General features: G+C 28.5%; 3 protein-coding genes across 4 annotated transcripts; all 3 read right to left on the bottom strand.

Annotated features, from left to right (window-relative positions):
- Window positions 1–1182: 1182 nt before the first annotated feature.
- Window positions 1183–5419, bottom strand: LOC101508714 (outer plastidial membrane protein porin-like). Its single transcript, XM_004489315.4, has 6 exons — window positions 5230–5419; window positions 5059–5126; window positions 4062–4172; window positions 2766–2852; window positions 2463–2671; window positions 1183–1768 (listed from the first exon to the last, which is right to left on the bottom strand). The coding sequence occupies exons 1-6, from the start codon at window positions 5276–5278 to the stop codon at window positions 1462–1464; spliced, it is 831 nt and encodes a 276-aa protein (XP_004489372.1). The 5' UTR covers window positions 5279–5419; the 3' UTR covers window positions 1183–1461.
- Window positions 5420–7896: 2477 nt separating this feature from the next.
- Window positions 7897–11131, bottom strand: LOC101509031 (auxin efflux carrier component 8-like). Of its 2 annotated transcripts, none has more exons than XM_027331732.2 (6): window positions 10499–11131; window positions 9585–9768; window positions 9080–9165; window positions 8795–8952; window positions 8502–8574; window positions 7897–8224 (listed from the first exon to the last, which is right to left on the bottom strand). In XM_027331732.2, the coding sequence occupies exons 1-5, from the start codon at window positions 11019–11021 to the stop codon at window positions 8509–8511; spliced, it is 1017 nt and encodes a 338-aa protein (XP_027187533.1). In that variant the 5' UTR covers window positions 11022–11131; the 3' UTR covers window positions 7897–8224; window positions 8502–8508. The 2 variants fall into 2 exon arrangements, with proteins under 2 accessions (XP_027187533.1, XP_004489373.1); XM_004489316.4 differs by having other exon boundaries at window positions 8502–8578; window positions 10499–11129.
- Window positions 11132–15193: 4062 nt separating this feature from the next.
- Window positions 15194–17141, bottom strand: LOC101509352 (pectate lyase-like). The gene is made up of 3 exons (XM_004489317.4): window positions 16668–17141; window positions 15886–16546; window positions 15194–15803 (listed from the first exon to the last, which is right to left on the bottom strand). The coding sequence occupies exons 1-3, from the start codon at window positions 16880–16882 to the stop codon at window positions 15336–15338; spliced, it is 1344 nt and encodes a 447-aa protein (XP_004489374.1). The 5' UTR covers window positions 16883–17141; the 3' UTR covers window positions 15194–15335.
- Window positions 17142–17201: the final 60 nt, after the last annotated feature.

The following is a 17201-nucleotide window of genomic DNA, read 5'->3' on the forward strand; positions in this document are numbered from 1 at the left end:
AAATAACACATTACAAACTAAATAAAATTATTTTGTACACATTACAAACTAAATAAAAATAATGTGTCGTTTGTTTGAGCTTAAATGAAAATAATTTAATTTAAACAATTTAAAGATTATTTTATAGAAAATTATTTAAAAATAACTTTTTTGATTTTTATTTGTTTACTATCTTAAAAATAATTTTTTTAATTAAAATTTTTTAATTTATTTATATATAATTTTATAAAAGTGATTTTTCAAATTACAAAATTATCATAAAAGACGTGAATTTTTTAATTACTATTTCTTAAAATTAATTAATGTAACACATAAAAAAATAATAAATAAACACAAGCAAAATTTGTATCACATATAAATAATATAAAAATAAAATAATTCAAATAAAAGACATAAAAATAACAAAAAAACGATGTGAAAAAATTAAAAAGGAAAAGAAAATTTGATGAAAACTTATATTAGAGTTGGGAAAGGAAAAGAAAATTTGATGAAATGTATGTTCAATGTTTTTAAAATTTGTAACATATTTTTCTCTCATCTATTGCATAATTTTAAAAAATCTGAAATAAACACCAATCAAACACTTAACGATTTTTAGTTTTAAAAAATATTAAAAAAATCTCGAACAACCACACTCAATATCAATATATAAAATAAAATAAATTTTCAAATAAGAATTCAAAATCTCATTTATATGATTGATTTTCACAAAAATATATTCATTAAAAACTATGGTCTTTACATTTTTTCCAAATTGTACATGATTTTCTTATCTTTTGCATCAATTTGGAAATTAACCTACAAATATTTAAAGGTGTCAAATACAAAGTGACCCAAACTTTATAGTTAACGACAATCGGCAAAACTAAATAATTAAAAATACATTATTTGATGGAAACGCCGAGACATACATTAGATACAAAAGTTATCTAACGACATCGAAGAGGACTAGAACATATTAACTTACCTCTTAAAAACTTGGTCCAAGATCATAGAAATTTTTCACCCGGCACAAACACAAACAAAACAACAATGAATAAATAAAAACAAAAATGCAATTAAGAAAAGAATAAAAAAAGCAATCATACAGTGAAAGAACATTCTAACTCATTTGAACCCTTAACTTGTGAAAGCAAAATGGGAGGAATGGTTGCATCATCACAAGAACATAGCTTATAAATCTAGCTGGAAAAACCTCGATAATGAGCTTCACTCCTCATTTCATCAAAAGATATACGCCAAAAAGGTTGTGCTGATTTAAGAGTAACATTTGGTTTATAGAAAGAATCCGTTACTTATTTATACAACGTTGTATTGCTTAAATGCAATCATCAAATCATCATCATGAACACTTGTATCTAATAATAGAAACCAACCTCAAAAACACAATTTAAGCCTGTGAGACAAATTATGTGCTTTGCTAACAATGCCTACCTCAATATTTGGGACGCAAAATTACTCTCAAGGTTTGAGAGCCAAAGCTAATCCAACCTTTGCACTCTTCTCAATGGCCTTAGTGTCCACTTCCCCAGAAATGGTCAAGAATGATCTGGGACGCCACTCGTGCTGGATGAGGGCATTTGCCTTGCCGAAGTTGTTGAATCGAGCTTTCACTGTGGTCAAGGGATCTAACGCATGCTGGGTGCCGAGTGTGAGTGTGTTCTCAGTGTTTGAAAATCTGTGGGTTACCTCAGCACCAACAGCTGTTTTGGTCAAGTGATTGACTACATGGTAGTATGAAGCATTCAGGACATCACCTTTGTCAGTCCTGCAAAAATCCACCATGTCGCCACACATATCAATCAGTTCAAACACATATCTAAGAATAGTTCATAAAACATATCTAAAGTGCAACTACTGCAACTAGCAGTTATGACTTGTCTAACTAGGCAAGGTTTCAATTAAATGGAAATGGACAACTCAGATAAAAAGGAAACAAAAAAACTGCTGAATGATGCCAATTTAATACAGGGACTACACTAGGGGCACCACGTGTGGGGTAATTTTACCCACAAGGATGGAGAGAAAAATTAACCCCAATGAAATGTAGGGATGGATACAAATTTACTGAATGTTAGTTATTTGTTTGCTATTCTCTAGGAACTTAGGAGTCTATGCGGGAATCAATAGAGACGGGTGGGGGATAAATAAAAACACTCCAAGATGAGAAATGAGGACAGTGAAAGGGAGTAATATGGAGGATTGGACAAGGAGAGGGAGAGTATTCCCTGCCCCATTGACATTTCCTCACAAGTCATTTGTAAGCAAAATGGTTATCAACTTTGAAACCTGAGAAAATACAATTATACATCTCCAAGTCATCTGTGAGCAAAACCAGCTACAGATTAAGTTTAAAATTCTAAAGCTCTCACAAGTAAAAGGTTAACTTATATAAGTAAGAAAGAAATAAATGACGACAGTTCAATTAGAAAAGTCCTGTTAGAAAGAAATGAGTTACTTACAAAGTCAAGGAAGCAACCAAATCGTCTTTGGTGAAGTTCAAACCAGTATTAAGTTTTGTAAATTCGCCAATTTTTGTGTCATAAGTAAGATCATGGCCGAGAGCAATTACATTAGTTCCAAGAGTGCCAGAGACATTGATTATTGGGTTAGCTGTTAACCCAACGCTGGCACCAATTCCAAAATAGTCATGCAAGTACTGAACTTCCACCTGTTTCATACAGAAGTTTGTTTCTCAAATTACTGATTCTTACTTTCCTCTTTAGAATCAAAGAAACTTAAGCAAAACAAATGACTTATCTCACCTTTCCAGACCTTTGATCAGGAATTCTGAAGCTAAGAACAGTCTTGACGCCAGGAGCTGGCTCATTAACAGTGATTGTTGTGGAGAGCTGGAATTTATATGCACAATTAAATATAGTAAAACATACAAACAGAAAGGGTAATTTGCAAGATCAAAAGTAAATTGACACAGTGAGGATCATACGATCAGGGTTTACATTGCCAAACAATAATTATCATGCCTGACATCTAGATAAAGCACAAGTTTTTGCAAAGCATGGAAATAAAATTCCTCAAGTAGCCACTGCTTACATCTAGATCAAGTTTAAGAATAGGTATAGTGCATTAAATATTTGTAATGAATATTAAGGTAATTACTAATTAACATAGAGCCATACTTAAAAGTAGGGTTCATGTAGAAACACACTTCTACTCCATCCCCCATGTAAGCAAAACCTCCAATTTCAATTTTACAATATAAAATTGTTTTGAAATAACTAATATTAATTTCCTTTGGCAATCCTTTAACTTATGTTGGCAAATTGATAGCGATTCATTCTTACATGATTATTAAATAGTGAAGAATCAAATCATGAATTAGAAGACCTATTTTTTGAATCATGAATTGAATCATATAACTAATCATAAGATACATTGCTAGTAAAAATATAGTTTTTAAGTAAAAAACGAGTGGCATAACAAAATATATGATACATCCATATATGAAATTATGAATCTCAATAACTCAAGATTCCAGTCATATATCCAATGACAAGAAAAGTGATTGGTTATTCAAATTTGACAAAAAAGTGGTTGGCTACACCAAGTTTAGGCAGTGATTCATTAGAATGAATCATGACTCATCACAATGAATCGGGATTCATATCTAAATGGGTACACACTAAAGATTCATATTGATTGGGCTCAGTTTAGTATCAGATTGAGATACCACTCGCATGTATTGTGAGATAACGAAAACCCTACTTACTTCCATCTGTCATGTCTCTTTTAGCTTAAATTTCAAGCTAAGCTGTTAGAAGAGCTCAGGTAGACTAAAAAGTAAGTGGGCCCAAACAGTTAGAAATCAATAGCAAGTGCCATAAACAGCCAAATAGAACTGTGAACTATTTTACATCCTACTGTAAAACATTGAGAAACCAACACATAAAAATTTGCTGAAAATTTTTCTTGCAAGGGAAGTAAGCATGCATATCAACCACAAAAACCGGTTTCATAATATCTGCAAGACAAGCTTAACAGACACTCAGCAGAACAACAAACAACAATAAATCCATGACAAGAAAGAATAGTGAACTTACATTAGAATCTGTGTCCACTTTGATATCAGTGGTGATGTTCCTGTTCTTCAATTGGGTGTTAACATCAGCCACAAAAAGCTCACCTTTCTTGGTACCTGAGGAGGTTATAGCCTGCAGAAACAGTCACGGACAGAGAGGGATCCAAAAAGTAAGATTAATTATCACAACCATGCATCAACAGTTCACCACCTAGCAACAAGTCAAACCTCAAACACACGTGAACTTGAACAATAATAACCAATAACACACAACACAAAATAGCTGTCGCCAATGTAGCACCAACAAAGTGTTTCCAGTGTCTATGTATTCGTGTCAATGTCTACGTATTAGTAATAGTATTAGTGTCATGTCCGGTGTCCGTGTTTATGCTTCAAAGATCACAGAAATCATAATAATGCCTCCAAAAACAGCCAGAGAGATAGGATTCCAAAAAGTAAGAATCACTCTCAAAAACATGCATAAGCACCTAGCAGCAATGCAACCCCTAAACACACACACAATATTGAACAATAACAACCGACACCACAACACTACATTGTTATCGCAATAATGAACAATGCCTCCCAAAACAACCACAGACCAACAGTGTAACAAAAAGTAAAACTCACTCACATTCATGCATCGTCATCGAGCAACTAGTCAATCACTCACCACACACACATTGCTATCACAATAATCAATAATGCCATCCCAAAACACCCACAGCCATAGAGAGTTACAACAAGTAAAACCTATTCTCACAATCATGCATCATAAAAAATAACTAGTCAAACCCTACAAACACAGTCACTCAAAACCACAACACAACATTGATATACACCCAATAATCAATCAATAATCCACCCCAAAAAGAATCACAACAAATGTAATCTTCCCTAATCCCTTACAACTACAAATCATCCAATACAACAATCTTCCCAAAAAAACAAATAGAAACAAAAAAAAAAAATCAACAAAATATAAAAAATATTAAAAATAAATAAATAAAAAAACTCACAACTCCAGTAGGTGAATAAGTGGTGATAGTGAACTTCTGGTCACTGTTGTAATCCCTGTATAAAAGATCTACAATAATAAAAAATAAAAATAAAAATCATTTCTTGAAAAATATATAAAAATAAATGAAGAAAATGGAAGAATGGATTTAGAGAGAGAAAGAGAAAAATACCTCTGGCTTTTTTGCCGATGTCAGAGTAAAGACCTGGACCCTTCGCCATTGAGAAAAGAGGAAAATGGAAGATGAAGAAAAAGGGTTATGAGGTGAACGGTGAAATGAACACTTTGGAAGAAGGAGTATTATAAGTAATAAGAAAACCCTAATTTCAGCACCTCTTTTTGGAAAAGAAATGGAAGGATCACTTTCGAACGTTTGATGGGAAAATGGAAGGGATTTGGATAATTGTGACCGTTTGATTGATTTTTTTTTTTTATTTGTAATTCACATGGGAAATGTGAGTTGTTTAGGTGATTAAATAATAGAGTTGAAGTAAATAGGAAATAAATAAATTAAATATATAACATTTTTTATAGACCTAGTGTGAAACAACCTTGAAACTTACAAACACCTGTGACATATTGAATTTAAATTTGATGGAAAGTATAACACCTAAAAACACATAATATTGATATTTATGATTGAATTAAATTTTACGGACAAGTAAAATATAATTGACGTATTAATTAAAATATAATTTAATTTATATATATTATCAATATGAATATTTTTTATATTTTTTATTAAATTATTACAAATATTTTATTTCAATTATAATTATTTTTAAAGTAATCACTGTTCACTACTGAATAATTTCCATTAAAAAATATATTGAGATCACAAGATGTATTCTTCTCTTTCAATCAGATTTTTCTCTTTAGTAAAAAATAAAGTTTGAACTTCTAATCACATTCTTAATGTGTGTATGTCTCTTACTATTAATCCCAACCACGAGTTGGCTCTTAAAATAATTAGTCTATGTGATTGTGTCTAAGCCTCGTTGATCATGTGTAATGCATAAGGATAATTGAATTGATTAACGTATGTTAATATGAAATTGCGTTAGAAAAAAGAAAATGTGCATCTATATATTAAAGATATCTGAGAGAGTTATTAGTTGACATGGAAAGCGACCACAAAAATCAAATTTTCAAACACACGTTTATACTAGATAACTTATAGATCCTCGTATTTAAAAGGTGACAATTTGTTATATGAGTTGTTGAGGGGTGCTAAAGGAATAGTAATCAAGAGGAAGTTTAGGGTTCAAAGTATAACATTAACATAGTTCACTTATATATGTCTATATATTAGTAAAATATATGTTTAAGGGTTTTACTCAATGAGTTGAATGGTTATGTACGTTGATACCGTAAATCATTTTATATTGATAGTTACTATGAATATTTGATTATTGATTGATAAAAATTATAATTTTATAATATAATTATATAATCAATGACTCATAATATTAACTGACACAATAAAATTAGTTTTCCGTGTCTTTTTTATTTAATCAATTGTGAAAATGAGAAGAAAGTAAAATTACTTAAAAGGGATTTATGAATTAGTTGAGAATTCCATTCACATTGTTATTGCTATTAATTTAAAATGCCAATGAATAATTGGTATGTTTACAATGATGAAAAAAAATATATATAAAAGCCTTCGTGTATTTTGTAGAGCATAGCTGCAAAAAGTTTTAAAGTAAAGTGAAAAAAATAAATAATTGTTATTGTAATAAATTTATATCGAATATAATATATCTAAAATATTTATCTTTGATTTATTATACAATAGTGAATATTACCTATTTTAAATAAATATTAAAGTGAATTGTTGGTTTTAGGAGAATCAGAATCGGATCATGTGTGTGAAACTATTAAAGAAGATTTAAAGAAAAATATCCACTTATGGAATTAGATTGCATGAAGTTTACATTTTTCAAGTTCCACTTTATCACACTTTTAAAGAAACAAGCAAAGACAGGACAAAACATGGTGTGGTAGATGCTATTCCCATTTACAGAGGAACATAATATTTTAGATATCTTCTTGAACACACTTGTTATAATTGGTTTATTTAAAAAAGAATCAAGACGAGTTTTTAAAAAGTAAACAATTTGCTACATAAACAAATTAACTTATTAGAAAATGAATATCAATCATATATAAATCTATTTAAGAGTGTAAAAAAAAATTGTCACCTGTTTGTAGACACTAATCAATTGAGTTTGTTTATTTAACTAAACAAATGAACTTGAACGACTATTTACAAGGTAACTATATTTTTTATTATATTTCAAACAAAAAAATATTGTGATCATATTATTGTTCTTTTTTTTTTACGCATTGTGATCATATTATTATTAATACTTGAAATTTGACAAATAGTATATGGATTAGTTTTTCTATTTTTTTTAAGGAGGAATTAGCTTTTCTTTTGTAAAAATAAAATTCATTACATTGTAAGGACATAATAATAAAATCTAATAGAAAAAGAATTATATACCATAATAGTATATAAATTCAATTTAACAATATTGCGGTGAAATTGACAAAATTACATTGAGACGAGTATAACTTTTATAAAATTACAATAGTTTAATGTAATTTTGTTAATTCTACCGCAAAACTAAACATGTTCAATTCAATTGTAATTATTGGTTGATAGTTTCCAACAATGAGTTGTATTATTCCATGAACTTCTAGTAATAGAATTGCTGTCTTGAGAATTTGAGCTATTAGACATGCTTCTAGTTAAATGAAATTCTGAATGATTTGTTTCACAAATGATGTTTGTATCAAATGTTACAAATACAACAACAAAAAACCAATCTCATTCTCAAATCTCAATGACTCAAGTTATATATTATGTTGTGTCTAGGTAATTAATTTGTAACTTTGAATAATGATGTACTCACAAGTGTTTTCATTTCTCTGTTGAACCAACAGTTACAAAATCTGTGTGTAACTCTACTTGTAAAATTTGTTATCAATTATGTGACTAGGAATCAAAACTCACAATATACAACTATATAAAACTGTTAGCATACACCAATTTGATTCCTCATTGTCCATGGTATATATTCAACATAATGAGTCAAAGTGATAAAAGGAGGTAGTAAATCAGTGCCACTGGCAAAGCAATTAACATTCCTAGTAAAACCCTGTCACAAAAATAAAAACAATTGTTAAAACAACAAATCGGATCTATAAAAAATAGATAAATAAACACAAAAATATAAACAATTGATGATAAAATTTGGTAGTTTTTTCATTATTAAATTTTAAAAGTTATATATAATAATTCACTTGTTCGATTCGAGTCGAGCGACTGTATACTTATCAGTGAGTATGAGTCTTATTCAACAACAACAACAACGTATATAATCTAAAGTTATCGATGAAAAGATTATCAAATAGATAATTTAAAGTATTACTTACCCTGTACTTAGAATTGCTGGTTGGACATTATACTCTCTTGCAAAAACAAAAGGAACAATTCCTTGGGGTAGAGCTGCCTATGCATTTAAAAATCATATCATATATAAATATAAAATAATATAACTTCAAAATAAAAAATACTAAAAAAGTATTAAAAAAATATAAAAAATAAAATAAAGTAAAACTGAAGTCGATGCAACTGAGTTCAAAATCGATTTAATCCAATTCAACAAGATCGGTCTGATTTTTAAAACATCGTGAAAAATTAATAATAAAAAAGAAAGAAAAATTACTTGAACAATTGCCACTTTGAGCATTGTATCTCTTAATCCAATAACAATGGAAGCTACAGCCATTAGGGCAGGTCCAACAAGAAATTTAAGTCCCATTGCTACCATTGTCATCCTTGGTCCACATGCTATGATGCTTGAGTTTGATGCCATAAATAAACCTGTTCAAATTTCATTCAATATAAGCAAAATGGCCCTTTTAATCCAACTCATGAAAATTTATTATTGTCATTAAAAAACAATCATAACATAAAATGATACAATTGATTGATTCATTCATTCTCTTACCTAAGCTGAATGTTGCCATACCTAGACCTCCACTAGACAATATTGTTATTGACTGCTTAACAACATCTGGCATATCTACTCCCCACCTGAAAAACATATTTATCTATTAAGTTTTAAATCGCAGTCCCGCATGAACGGTTGTGGTCGAATTACAATTTATGAAGTATTGGTATAGATATAGATATTGGACACGACACTGTCACGTTAACATCAATATCAATTTGAGGAAATGAATTAATTGAATGTAATTATACGTTTTAGTGTTGTGTTGACCTGTCAGACACCACACACAAATTCAATCAAAAGTGTCGGTGCTACAGAGGTCGCGATCTTTGATATAGCAGAGAATCACTATTGATACGACCTCATTTGCGATCACGTTACAGTTTTGACAACATCAAAAATATTTATGTTACCGTCCAAATCACACTCAGAGACGTTTAAAACCTAGTGAATTAAAACAAATGCGACACCAAAGTTTGTCTTTATTCTCCACTGTGCTTACCTGAAGTGTATGCTTGCCCAAATAAGGCCTATAAAAGTTGCATAGGTATTAGGATTCATGATCAATTTCTTCCCCACTTTCATAAGAATAATCAAAATCCTCATTTTCCTTTGTGATCTAGTCTCTCCTCTTTCTTCCCCTTCATCTTCTTTTGATTGTACCTCCAAAGAAGTCTCACTTTCTCCTTTAACCATAAATAAGAAAAAGATAAATGACAATTTCAGTTGTAGTAATATATGTGAAGCCATAACATTGTTTTTTCATAAAACTATTTACATTTATTTTTTTTACTTTATACTAACATGAAGCAGAGAAAACAGGATAGTTTGTCAACTTTCAATTTCATTTTTGAAGAATATATAATTATTTAAACAGAATCTAATTGACAAGAGTTAAAGATAGGAAAGATCACAAAAATAAAAATAAAAAATAATAATAAAATAAAATTTGTTCTGGCCCACCTTTGATTGTCACATATTATTTCAGTTGACTAAACAAGAATAATTTATTGAAGTAAAATATGCTTACATAATTAATGAAGAAAGGGTGTATCAAATATTTAAATAAATAAAATCCAGTTTTAGATTTAATGATTGCTGTGCAAAAGTGAGAATGTCAAGGTGAAACAAGAATAAATAAATAAAATGAAGAATTTTTATATATAAACTTATACTTTTTGTTTTTTTTTTCTTTCACTCCTACAAACAATACACTAAAAAAATAATAATTTATCCTTTCTCAAAATATAATCATAGTTTTAAAATTGCGGCCACAATATATAATTTATGCAATATCTACGACGGCAATTGTAGCTGCATTATTCTCATTTTGTAAATGTTCTGCAGCGTAGCTGCAACTACAATTTAAAATTATTGATAGATGAAATGGTAGAATTTACGAATTGAAATTCTCACCTGTGCCTTGTGATGATGTTGATGATGAAGCAGGCATAGTCCTAGCAGGAATTGCAGCATCAAGCTCATGAAGAAACAACAAGAAATTATACCAAATCATACTTTGCAAGAAAATAATTTGAGGTAGTAAAATATCAGATTCATCTTTATACATAGCCTTCATGAGTGGAATTCCAAGGATCAAAGTATTAGGAAGTGTTGATAATGAAAGACCAGTTATAATCCATTTCAATCCACCTCTATCACTCATCTTAATAATTACAATTAAAACAAAAAATGCAAGAAATTTTTGAACACAATCTGCATATATAAGTTTGAGACTCATTTTGTAGATATTATTGGAAGAAATGACTTGGAAAGATAACAATGGAACTGAAAAATTTGCAACAAATTTGTTTATGCCAACACATTGATCAGGTGTGAAGAGTTTCCACCATTTAACACAAATGTAAGCTAGAAACATAGTTACATATAATGGGACAGTGGCTGTCACAACATGATAGACATCTATTAAGGAAATCATGATGATGTTGTTTTCCTAAGTGTTGGAAATGTTTTAGAAAACATGATATGATGATAAGGTGTGTTGTGTTGCATGCTTTTTAGGCTACTTTGGTTGAATTTTATGAATTATTAAGATAGAATAATTTTGTTTTATAAGATGCTTCTTGTTCATAGTGACATATCAAACTTTTCACTATTCCTTCTATTCTCTTATTTACTACCATGGTGCACTCACATGTTTTAAAAAATAGAAGTTATAAAGTTTTATGTTATTATTTTAGAAAAAATTGTTATTTCATTTATTTAAGAAAAGTAAAATCATAAATAAAATAGTTTTATTGAAAGGTAATTTTAAAAGAAAAAAGTATTTTCTCTATTCTTTTATTACCATGCATTACTAATGTGGTTATTTGTCCACTTTTCTCAATAAAAATAATTGAAATTATAAAAATTTGAATTTGAAATAATACATTCAATTTCACAGTATCGATATTTATCAATTTAATTAAAAATTTAAGGACATATAAAAAAGAAATTTACTAATTAATAAATAAAAATGAGGGAGTTTATATACACATGAGATATTAAAAAAAAAATAGATTCTGATTTTGATCTTGACATGTCTTAAGATTCATAGGTTCTTTAGCAAAGGAGACCTATGTATGATTTATCTTCCTGATACAATTAATCTTCATAAATCCTTGTAGATTTGAGAATCATGATAGCTTAATTTTTAATTTTTGCAAGTGGCAAAGTGCTTGGTTAAGGTTTTAGAATACTGTGTAGATGGAAAAAAATAGGTGATGATCTCTTTAAATGGAATAAGTCAATTTATTAAAGCTCAAAATGATTTGTAAACAAAAAAAAAAATATTTATAGGTCTTGCATCAAAATAATATATATATATATATATATATATATATATACATCTATTAAGGAAATCATGATGATGTTGTTTTCCTAAGTGTTGGAAATGTTTTAGAAAACATGATATGATGATAAGGTGTGTTGTGTTGCATGCTTTTTAGGCTACTTTGGTTGAATTTTATGAATTATTAAGATAGAATAATTTTGTTTTATAAGATGCTTCTTGTTCATAGTGACATATCAAACTTTTCACTATTCCTTCTATTCTCTTATTTACTACCATGGTGCACTCACATGTTTTAAAAAATAGAAGTTATAAAGTTTTATGTTATTATTTTAGAAAAAATTGTTATTTCATTTATTTAAGAAAAGTAAAATCATAAATAAAATAGTTTTATTGAAAGGTAATTTTAAAAGAAAAAAGTATTTTCTCTATTCTTTTATTACCATGCATTACTAATGTGGTTATTTGTCCACTTTTCTCAATAAAAATAATTGAAATTATAAAAATTTGAATTTGAAATAATACATTCAATTTCACAGTATCGATATTTATCAATTTAATTAAAAATTTAAGGACATATAAAAAAGAAATTTACTAATTAATAAATAAAAATGAGGGAGTTTATATACACATGAGATATTAAAAAAAAAATAGATTCTGATTTTGATCTTGACATGTCTTAAGATTCATAGGTTCTTTAGCAAAGGAGACCTATGTATGATTTATCTTCCTGATACAATTAATCTTCATAAATCCTTGTAGATTTGAGAATCATGATAGCTTAATTTTTAATTTTTGCAAGTGGCAAAGTGCTTGGTTAAGGTTTTAGAATACTGTGTAGATGGAAAAAAATAGGTGATGATCTCTTTAAATGGAATAAGTCAATTTATTAAAGCTCAAAATGATTTGTAAACAAAAAAAAAAAATATTTTAAGGTTTTGCATCAAAATAATATATATATATACATATATATATATATATATATATATATATATATATATATATATATAAAAGAAAATTCATATATCCTATTTCCCATTTTTCTTGTCAACAATGGCCACTATTATGTTATATATTTATCAACAATATATGAATTCTCGCTTTTGAAAAAGTGATTAGAGAATAGTTAATGATTTTCCGTTAAAAACGACTAGTTCGAGAGAAATTCAATTCAAATTACAAAATAATTATTGTTCATATTTTATTTATTATTTTATCGAACTCTAAATTATTTAAATTATCAAAATCTCATTCTCTTAAAAATCAAAAGGTTAAAATAAATTCAACAATACTTCTCTTTCATTATGTTAAAACATAAATTTTAACTTTAAAAATGTATTTGTCTTAGTTGAATGTAATATTTTTGTTACTATTTAATTTTACTTAGATGTATATATTTTAATTTGAAGAAACTTTTCAATGGTGGTGAAAAGAAGAATAAAGAAGTGAATTGTGAGTGAAGTAATGAAGGACTTGGTTAAGAACAACGTGAGGAAGAATAATTTCCTAGTTTTGATAAAAAGTGTTAAGCATAAGTTTTACAGCAGGGAGAATTTTCTTTTCAGAATGTGATTATTTTTCCCAAAGAAAACCCATCACACATCTTTTTTCATGTTCTATTCGTATGAAAAAATTAATAAATATCTTATATAATAATTAATTGATTTAATTACAGATTTAGTCTTTTTATTAAGTTACGAAATTAATCTGTCTATTTTAAAAGTTGATAGTTTTAATTTCTCTTTAATTTATAATTGTAAAATTTAACTTTGAACTTCAGACATATTTTATATGATATGAATAATTAATGTATGTAAATTGTTCTATATCATAAAATTATATAGGTTAAATCGTATTTTTCAGTTCAAAAAATTGAGTGAGGAACCAAAATCATTGATTTTTAAAATAAAAAAACAAATTTTGTGAATTAATAAAAAAAAAAAAAAATTAAAGTGTGATTAAATCTAATTAATTATGAAATTGTGGCGTGACTTAGTTGTGTAGTTTTGATAAGATGAATAATTTTTTGGTCATGGAATTGTGGCAAAACCGGTGAAGACTCTCAACGTGGGTTTGTTACAATTTTATATTTTTATCATAAAATAATTACTTTTGAAAATTTGTATATGTTTGTTATAATTTTTTTATAAAATAAAATCTAAAAATATAATCTAAAAATTAATTTTTTTTAGAAACTAATTTTAGTAGCTTCTAAAAGAATTTATTTATTTTTTTACCAAAAAAGTGATTTTGAAAACAATAGTCAAATTTCTAAAACAACTTTTCATTTTTTTTAAAATATTTAAAATATAATTTCTAAATTAAGAAATATCAAAATTAATTTTTTTAGAATTTATAACAAATGAGTCCTCAATAGATAATAGATTGTAATCAAACTATGACATTCTTTAGTCTATTTGATTGAGTTCGTGGTGGACTTAATTTTTTTTCTTTAACCCTCCAACTTTCAAGGAATTCAAGTCATATTAATTTCGAGTTCGGTTGAGAGATAAGTAAAATTTGATCGATAATTGTTTTAGTTAGAATTTGAATTCGGGTTCTTCCGAATGATTTGTCCTTAACCGAAGTTCATTAATCACTTGAGCAATTGATTGACTTAAATTATAATAATTTATTCAGAATTAGACTATGAAAAAGACTACATCAATGTTAGATTTAGGTACACTACTTAATATTAATAGATAAGTAAAGTCATTAAAAGAGAAAAAGTTATCATCAATTAATGTTGATGTACTAAAATTCGTTGTAAATATCAACTTTTAAAGCGGTGACTATATTATACGTCTTTTCATTTATTAGATAATATAGTTTAATATGATATTGAAATTAGGAGACTCCCTCACTAAATAGATTACTCTTAAACTCTTAAAAATAACAATTAGTGCTTTCTATTAAAGTTAAACTATAGAAACACTATTGATAAATTGGACTAAGGTCCATGACTATAGATGACTATATACAATACTTTTACCTTTTGTTATCTTTTGTTTTATTTTCACTCAATTGTTGGATGGTAAGAAGATAATCAACATGATGTCACAATACAAATACAAATACCATCTAAGTTTAATAGAACTATTAGTTCCAATTATAATCTAATATGATTTAAATTATTTCAAAGCCACGTTTAGTTTCATACTAAATTTGTATAAATAAATCTTTTTGTGACATATAACCAACAATCTTATTTTTAATATCCATCAAATATGAAATACATCATATCATCCTAATCTAATTGCCTTTCATGTATGTATCTGAATACACACACACAAGTTCAAAAAAGCAACAGACCAAATAAATTAACTTACAAACAAGTTAGAACTTTCTCTTTTATTTCTTGACATCTAAACCAAAGCAATGACTTAACACTTGCAATTGTGTGTATATATATAATAATTTTTAATATAAAATAATGTGATTATAAAGACAAATATTAAATTTCTAACAAGGCTTTCCTACTACACAATTAAGTGCACCAGAATGCCTTGTTAGCCTACTGACATGAGATCCATCTCTTGGTTTCATGATGAACCCTTTTTTGAATGGAGCCTTATTAATAGGTGAACCTGATGTAACAAACTTAGCACCATTCATGAACAAGTCCATCTCTGATTGCCATTGCCAATTCTTCCAAACTTCTGGCTCTGCATAATCTCTATGTGTAATTTCCTTTGCAGCATCGTTGTCTGGAGCAATAAATCTATTTCCTTGACTAAGAATTGTTGGTCCTGAGCTACCACCAATTGCATACATTTGCCAATGAGTGTAGTCATTGTTTACAACATGAACAAAACCAAATCTACACCTAGGCATTCTTTGAATTAATCCTTGACCAAAGTGGTTGAATGCAACTGTTATTTGCATAAGTTTATCTCCATTGTATGTATCACTAGCTCCAAATAGCATCACCTGCAATACAATAGTATAGTAGTTAATAAAAATATTGAATCAAATTTTAGTAAATAGAAACTATCAATGTTTAATATATTACATCGTTATGTTTTGTCATGTGACAATTTGAGATGGTGATGGCAGTAGAACCTTGGATGACATCAATAAGACCATCTTCACATTGAGAGAGTGAAACATGATCAATCCAAATGTTAGAAGAACCAAAAATGGAAAGAGCATCACCATCACTTCTTGTTCTTTGACCAACATGGTTATAAGAGTCTCTAATCATGGCACCTGGTTTAGATTTAATGTTTGAAATGTGAAGGCCATGGATAATAACATTGTTAACAAATTGCATAGTGATTCCACCACCATCTCTAATTTGAACATTAGCACCACGACCATCAATAGTCTTGTCGGAAGAAACCAACAATTCTTGGTTCAATCTAATGATCATACTACGTTGGAAAGTAATCCACAATGGACCCTTTTGGACAGCACCATATCTAAGGGTACCAGGTTTTGGGTTTTGCATGTCATTATCAGACTCATCAGTCACCACATAAATTGGGCCTCCAAGCCCACCAGTGGCCCTTCTACCAAAGCCCTTACTACATTTGGCCAATTTAAATCTATCATTAGCCCAATCTTTTTGACACCTCCAACAACTATCAATTGGATTGGTTGCTTCACATGCTTCTCCTGCTGCATGTTTTTGCTTCAATTCCCTCCTTGTGTCGTTTGCACCCTCCAAGGCTCTGCATTTTATCAAAATTTAGACAAAATACACTAATTTTTATTGAGTCATATTTTGTTACCAAATAGTAAATAATATAATAATACATGAAAAAGAGTAATATGTGTAATTATTATACATACAAGTGAACATGGAAATTGAGGTCATGTGCAACATCTCCAGGAATTGGAACATATGAAGCAAGTGCAAGTTTATGGGCCTCTTCAGCTTGGGCTCTCAGAAAATCATCAAACTCAGCAATCCCAGCCTCAAGGCATGGAATAGTAATGGTGAAAGTAACCAAGAGAATTAAAGCAATCTTAGTAGAACTTTCTACCATTATTTTTCCCATGCCCATGTTTTGTGTTTTTATTTTATTTTTATCTTTGCCCTTAGGCTGGTTTTCCTTTATATATATAATGGGTATGTGTTTATCTATTTTTTGTTTTTATAGATTTTTTCTTATAAATTCCAAGGTCTTGAGATTAGTTTAATCCCTAAACGATCAAAAATTAACAAGACCTTGGCAAGCATATACACCGATCAATGCCAAGTTAGTTTGGACCTTAGCATTATGATTGGTTTGTGTTCTATAATGGAACTAGTTTGGGAATGATTAAATAAACAATGGTTGTCATTGAAAGTTTGAAGGGTATGATTCTAAATTTAGCAACACA

The sequence above is a fragment of the Cicer arietinum genome, chromosome 2 (genome assembly GCF_000331145.2).
Source record: "Cicer arietinum cultivar CDC Frontier isolate Library 1 chromosome 2, Cicar.CDCFrontier_v2.0, whole genome shotgun sequence".
NCBI lineage: Eukaryota > Viridiplantae > Streptophyta > Magnoliopsida > Fabales > Fabaceae > Cicer > Cicer arietinum.

What these genes read in the sequence shown, in the direction of transcription:
- LOC101508714 (XM_004489315.4), bottom strand. Translation starts at nt 5,278, where the DNA reads ATGGCGAAGGGTCCAGGTCTTTACTCTGACATCGGCAAAAAAGCCAGA. An exon ending in CTTATTCACCTACTGGAGTT is followed by an intron (nt 4,173 to 5,058) that starts GTGAGTTTTTTT and finishes CTGTTTCTGCAG; the next exon opens with GCTATAACCTCCTCAGGTAC. An exon ending in AAGTGGACACAGATTCTAAT is followed by an intron (nt 2,853 to 4,061) that starts GTAAGTTCACTA and finishes TATAAATTCCAG; the next exon opens with CTCTCCACAACAATCACTGT.
- LOC101509031 (XM_004489316.4), bottom strand. Translation starts at nt 11,021, where the DNA reads ATGATTTCCTTAATAGATGTCTATCATGTTGTGACAGCCACTGTCCCA. An exon ending in TGGGCAAGCATACACTTCAG is followed by an intron (nt 9,166 to 9,584) that starts GTAAGCACAGTG and finishes TATGTTTTTCAG; the next exon opens with GTGGGGAGTAGATATGCCAG. An exon ending in CCAGCAATTCTAAGTACAGG is followed by an intron (nt 8,225 to 8,501) that starts GTAAGTAATACT and finishes TTTTTGTGACAG; the next exon opens with GGTTTTACTAGGAATGTTAA.
- LOC101509352 (XM_004489317.4), bottom strand. Translation starts at nt 16,882, where the DNA reads ATGGGCATGGGAAAAATAATGGTAGAAAGTTCTACTAAGATTGCTTTA. An exon ending in CTCAATTTCCATGTTCACTT is followed by an intron (nt 16,547 to 16,667) that starts GTATGTATAATA and finishes GATAAAATGCAG; the next exon opens with AGCCTTGGAGGGTGCAAACG. An exon ending in ACATGACAAAACATAACGAT is followed by an intron (nt 15,804 to 15,885) that starts GTAATATATTAA and finishes ATTGTATTGCAG; the next exon opens with GTGATGCTATTTGGAGCTAG.